General features: G+C 51.9%; 1 protein-coding gene across 1 annotated transcript in view; it reads left to right on the top strand.

Annotated features, from left to right (window-relative positions):
- Window positions 1-5,373, top strand: part of LOC133124495 (CCR4-NOT transcription complex subunit 6) — a 23,716-nt gene extending 18,343 nt beyond the window's left edge. The window contains exons 9-12 of the mRNA XM_061235755.1: window positions 183-337; window positions 1,279-1,512; window positions 2,308-2,510; window positions 4,329-5,373. Of these exons, the coding sequence (XP_061091739.1) occupies window positions 183-337; window positions 1,279-1,512; window positions 2,308-2,510; window positions 4,329-4,541 (805 nt within the window). The 3' untranslated portion in view covers window positions 4,542-5,373. The remainder of the gene's footprint in view (window positions 1-182; window positions 338-1,278; window positions 1,513-2,307; window positions 2,511-4,328) is intronic.
- The last annotated feature ends 1,023 nt before the right edge of the window (window positions 5,374-6,396 follow it).

Here is a 6,396-nt window from a genome sequence, read left to right as displayed (position 1 = left end):
TTTCTCTTTTCTGTGATGTCACACCTCAAAGGATTCAACAGCATTGGTGGGGTTAGGAAGGGTTGTTATGTAGCCCTATTAATGTGAGCTCTCTCTCTCTCTCTCTCTCTCTCTCTCTCTCTCTCTCTCTCTCTCTCTCTCTCTCTCTCTCTCCCTCTCTCCCTCTCTCCCTCTCCCCGCAGGTTCAGCCTGGTGCAGAAGCACACGGTGGAGTTTAACCAGCTGGCCATGGCTAACTCTGAGGGGTCAGAGGCCATGCTGAACCGGGTGATGACCAAGGACAACATCGGGGTGGCCGTGCTACTAGAGGTGCACAAGGACATGATGGAGATGTCCTGTGAGTGTGTGCCTGTACACACACACACACACACACACACACACACACCCACACACACACGGTTACACCCCACGCATTCTCACTCACACACACACACACACACACACACACACACACACACACACACACACACACACACACACACACACACACACAGTTACACCTCACACATTCTCACACACACACACACACACACACACACACACACACAAGCGCAAAATTGCACCACGCATTCACGTATGCACAGAAACACACTTACATTACATTAAATTATTGGCATTTGGCAGACGCTCTTATCCAGAGCGATGTACAGTTGATTAGACTAAGCAGGAGACAGTCCTCCCCTGGAGCAATGCAGGGTTAAGGGCCTTGCTCAAGGGCCCAACGGCTGTGTGGATCGAACCGCTGACCTTGCGGGTCCCAGTCATGTACCTTAACCACTACACTACAGACCACCGGCACTGAAACGCAGCTACACAGATACACACTCAAATTCATACACACACTCGCACTCACTCACTCACTCACACACACACACACACACACACACACACACACACACACACACACACACACACACACACACACACACACACACACACACACACACACACACACACACACACACACTAGGTAGGTCAGGGTTCATGGAAGTCTCGTTCCTCGCTGGTTTTCCACCAGCCCCTTTACCTGGGAGTCAGGTGTGAAGACAGTCTGACCAATCAGCAGCGCTAATTGTACAGTTAATTGTCCCGTCCCTATTTCAGTCCCCAGTATATTTGAGTACAGTTCTATATAGGCATAACACAACCAGGGCCGTGTCTGATGACCCTTCCTGTAGCAGTGCGCCCCCTGCTGGTTTAAAACCACCCCGCCACAGCAGCTCTGCCCTGATTGGCTGGATCCCCCCCCCCCCCCCCCCCCTCTCTCTCCCCCCACAGCCGGAAAGTCCCTGCAGGGCATGGAGAAACAGCTCCTCCTGGTGGCCAACGCGCACATGCACTGGGACCCCGAGTACTCGGACGTGAAGCTGGTGCAGACCATGATGTTCCTGTCCGAGGTGAAGAGCATCGTGGACAAGGCCACGCGCAGCCTGAAGCTGTCCTCCGTCTCCGGGGAGACCAACGCCATCCCGCTCGTCCTGTGCGCCGACCTCAACTCCCTGCCCGACTCGGGTCGGTTCCTCTCCCACGTCTCATTTGTCCGTTTTTATTTTTTATTTGTTTATTTTGTGTGATAAATTCTTTTGCTAAAAATTACACACTGAAAGGTTTTATCAGTGTACCTGTGTGGGCATTTGTGAACTAGCTCCGAGGAAAGGTGTTTAGTAGTAAGCACCGTGCACCGTAAATCCGTAACCTCCTTCAGATGCTGAGAAGGGAGGCTACGCTAAGAAGGGAGGCTACGCTAGGGGGGTGGCTACACTAAGAAGGGAAGCTACGCTAGGGGGGTGGCTACGCTAAGAAGGAGGCTATGCTGGGGGGTGGCTACGCTAAGAAGGGCAGCTACGCTAGGGGGGTGGCTACGCTAAGAAGGAGGCTATGCTGGGGGGTGGCTACGCTAAGAAGGGAGGCTACATTAAGAAGGGAGGCTACGCTAAGAAGGAGGCTATGCTGGGGGGAGGCTACGCTAAGAAGGGAGGCTACGCTAAGAAGGGAGGCTACGCTAAGAAGGGAGGCTACGCTAAGAAGGAGGCTACGCTAAGAAGGGAGGCTACGCTAGGGGGGTGGCTACGCTAAGAAGGAGGCTACGCTAGGGGGGTGGCTACACTAAGAAGGGAGGCTACGCTAAGAAGGGAGGCTACACTAAGAAGGGAGGCTACGCTAAGAAGGGAGGCTACGCTAAGGAGGCTACTCTAAGGAGGCCTGAGCTAAGGCTTTCACTGAGCTTTCCCCAAGGGGTTTCCGCTCTAATGGGACCAGCTTTTCTCACTGTGTGTGTGTGTGTGTGTGTGTGTGTGTTTGCTGCAGGTGTGGTGGAGTACCTGAGCACAGGTGGGGTGGACTGCACGCACAAGGACTTCAAGGAGCTGCGCTACATCGACAGCCTGACCAACTTCAACTGCAACGGCAAGAGCAGCTCGTCCAACGGCCGCATCACGCACGCCTTCAAGCTCAAGAGCGCCTACGAGAACGGCCTGATGCCTTACACCAACTACACCTTCGACTTCAAGGTGAGCTCGAGAACAGTCTCTTACACCAACTACACCTTCGACTTCAAGGTGAGCTCGAGAACGGTCTCTTACACCAACTACACCTTCGACTTCAAGGTGAGCTCGAGAACGGTCTCTTACACCAACTACACCTTCGACTTCAAGGTGAGCTCGAGAACGGTCTCTTACACCAACTACACCTTCGACTTCAAGGTGAGCTCGAGAACGGTCTCTTACACCAACTACACCTTCGACTTCAAGGTGAGCTCTAGAACAGTCTCTTACACCAACTACACCTTCGACTTCAAGGTGAGCTCGAGAACAGTCTCTTACACCAACTACACCTTCGACTTCAAGGTGAGCTCGAGAACGGTCTCTTACACCAACTACACCTTCGACTTCAAGGTGAGCTCGAGAACGGTCTCTTACACCAACTACACCTTCGACTTCAAGGTGAGCTCGAGAACGGTCTCTTACACCAACTACACCTTCGACTTCAAGGTGAGCTCGAGAACGGTCTCTTACACCAACTACACCTTCGACTTCAAGGTGAGCTCGAGAACGGTCTCTTACACCAACTACACCTTCGACTTCAAGGTGAGCTCTAGAACGGTCTCTTACACCAACTACACCTTCGACTTCAAGGTGAGCTCTAGAACGGTCTCTTACACCAACTACACCTTCGACTTCAAGGTGAGCTCTAGAACAGTCTCTTACACCAACTACACCTTCGACTTCAAGGTGAGCTCGAGAACAGTCTCTTACACCAACTACACCTTCGACTTCAAGGTGAGCTCGAGAACAGTCTCTTACACTAACTACACCTTCCACTTCAAGGTGAGCTCGAGAACAGTCTCTTACACCAACTACACCTTCGACTTCAAGGTGAGCTCGAGAACAGTCTCTTACACTAACTACACCTTCGACTTCAAGGTGAGCTCGAGAACAGTCTCTTACACTAACTACACCTTCGACTTCAAGGTGAGCTCTAGAACGGTCTCTTACACCAACTACACCTTCGACTTCAAGGTGAGCTCGAGAACGGTCTCTTACACCAACTACACCTTCGACTTCAAGGTGAGCTCGAGAACGGTCTCTTACACCAACTACACCTTCGACTTCAAGGTGAGCTCTAGAACGGTCTCTTACACCAACTACACCTTCGACTTCAAGGTGAGCTCTAGAACGGTCTCTTACACCAACTACACCTTCGACTTCAAGGTGAGCTCTAGAACGGTCTCTTACACCAACTACACCTTCGACTTCAAGGTGAGCTCGAGAACAGTCTCTTACACTAACTACACCTTCGACTTCAAGGTGAGCTCGAGAACAGTCTCTTACACCAACTACACCTTCGACTTCAAGGTGAGCTCTAGAACGGTCTCTTACACTAACTACACCTTCGACTTCAAGGTGAGCTCGAGAACAGTCTCTTACACCAACTACACCTTCGACTTCAAGGTGAGCTCGAGAACGGTTTCTAGGTTGGCGGTTCAAGCCCCAGTGTAGCCGCAATAAGAGCTGTGCAGTTGTTGAGCCCTTAAGCAAGGCCCTTAACCCTTGGCCTAGTTTAATCAACTGTGAGTCACTTTGGATAAAAGCATCAGCTAAATAACTCTAATGTAGTGGGTGAGTTTTCCTCGCTCCAGTCAGGTTGTCAGTGCCTGGTCTCCTCTTGTTGGTTTTTCCTAAATGGCCGGGATGGAAATGTTGGCTGTTTTGAGGGGGTTTGTTATTTTCTCTTGCTGCAGGTTTGACCCTCTCTTTCTCTCTCTCCCTCTCTCTCTCTCTCTCTCTCCCCCTCCCCCTCTACCTCTCCCTCTCTCTCCCTCTTCACAGGGAGTCATAGACTACATCTTCTACTCCAGGCCCCTGCTCAACGTTTTGGGGGTCCTGGGGCCCCTGGACCCCCACTGGCTCCATGAGAACAATATCAGCGGCTGCCCGCACCCCCACATCCCCTCCGATCACTTCTCCCTGTTCGCACAGCTGGAGCTGCTGCTGCCGTACCCTCCACAGGTCAACGGGGTGCACCTGCCCGGTCGCAGGTAGTCCCCCCAGCCACACGGGGGCGCTGCTGCTGATGCTTCTCCCTCCAGCTCTTTTTTTTTTTTTCCTCTGTAAATTTACATGTGTAAAATTCAGTCCTACAGTCAGAGGAGTTGAGGTATGGCCGACAGGGATATCTTTTTTTTTTTGTTTTGTTTTGTTTGTTTTTCTTTTTGTTCAAATCATTTTCATCCATTTTAAATGATCTCTGTGATGACTGCTGGTAATCTGTTTGTACCCTCATCCTCCCCCAACTATTTTGCTTTTCAGCTTTATTTTAAAGACTACACAAATGGTCCTTACCTCCCCCCTCTATGTAGATGTAGATTTATTTTTGTATTTTTAATTAGACCTGTAGTTCAGTTTTAATCAGGGCCTCATTCATGCCCAGAGAGGAACGCAGAGCTTGGGTACCCCCCACGATATCGACCTGTAGGGGGCGCTGAGAGCGTGCTGAGCGCATGCGTGAGGGGTGTGGACCGAGTAACCGTGGTAGCACACGTTATCCCCCCCGTTTGCTAATGCTGTCGATCCAGCGCGCCATTTTAGACCTGCCAGCTGAGCCGGCCCGCCCGCTCTATGGTGCCCGCAGTGTAACACTCTATGGTGCCCGCAGTGTAACACTCTATGGTGCCCGCAGTGTAACACTCTATGGTACCTACAGTGGAACACACTCTATGGTGCCCACAGTGGAACACTCTATGGTGCCCGCAGTGTAACACTCTATGGTGCCCGCAGTGTAACACTCTATGGTGCCCGCAGTGTAACGCACTCTATGGTGCCCACAGTGTAACGCACTCTATGGTGCCCACAGTGTAACGCACTCTATGGTGCCCACAGTGTCACGCACTATGGTGCCCACAGTGTAACGCGCACTATGGTGCCCACATTGTTACGCACTCTATGGTGCCCACAGTGTAACGCACTCTATGGTGCCCGCAGTGTAACACTCTATGGTACCCACAGTGTAACACACTCTATGGTGCCCACAGTGTAACACACTCTATGGTGCCCACAGTGTAACGCACTCTATGGTGCCCACAGTGTAACGCACTCTATGGTGCCCACAGTGGAACACTCTATGGTGCCCGCAGTGTAACACTCTATGGTGCCCGCAGTGTAACACTCTATGGTGCCCGCAGTGTAACGCACTCTATGGTGCCCACAGTGTAACGCACTCTATGGTGCCCACAGTGTAACGCACTCTATGGTGCCCACAGTGTAACGCACTCTATGGTGCCCACAATGTTACGCACTCTATGGTGCCCACATTGTTACGCACTCTATGGTGCCCGCAGTGTAACACTCTATGGTACCCACAGTGTAACACACTCTATGGTGCCCACAGTGTAACACACTCTATGGTGCTCAAACCAGCACTCTGCGTGCTGCTTTCCGTTCCTTATCGCCCATCAATCCTGCCAAATGGTGCAATTTTTAATGTAAATCTGGTGCGTGGCAGTGCTTAGCAAATATGTTCTCGGCTCTAGAAAACACTGCTGTTTTTTTTGTTTCGTATTTTAATATATTAAAGTAGCGCGTTTGTGAATGAGGTGTGTAATGTGGGGGGGATGGATGATGCACTTCTGGGCTGATGCAGGTCGCAGGCCGTAGCGTTTCCGCCTCTGTGGCCCGGGGTGGGACGGGGCCAAGGCTCTGTGCGGCGAGGGTTTCCTTGGACGGGATGTTAACGTTCGGGTTCTGGCCAGGTACCACCTCCCCGGCGTACCTCAGCCCAGACCCGTTTCCCTCTTCTGTGTGCCGTTTAAAGTTTTCGAGTGTAGCCGGAATGCGTGACCTCATTCGGAACGTACCATCACGTGGACTGGGCGGGGGGGAGGGGGGAGGGGGGACAGTT

This window comes from Conger conger, chromosome 3, assembly GCF_963514075.1.
Source record: "Conger conger chromosome 3, fConCon1.1, whole genome shotgun sequence".
NCBI classification, from domain to species: domain Eukaryota; kingdom Metazoa; phylum Chordata; class Actinopteri; order Anguilliformes; family Congridae; genus Conger; species Conger conger.
This window is presented reverse-complemented; position numbering and strand designations above follow the sequence as displayed.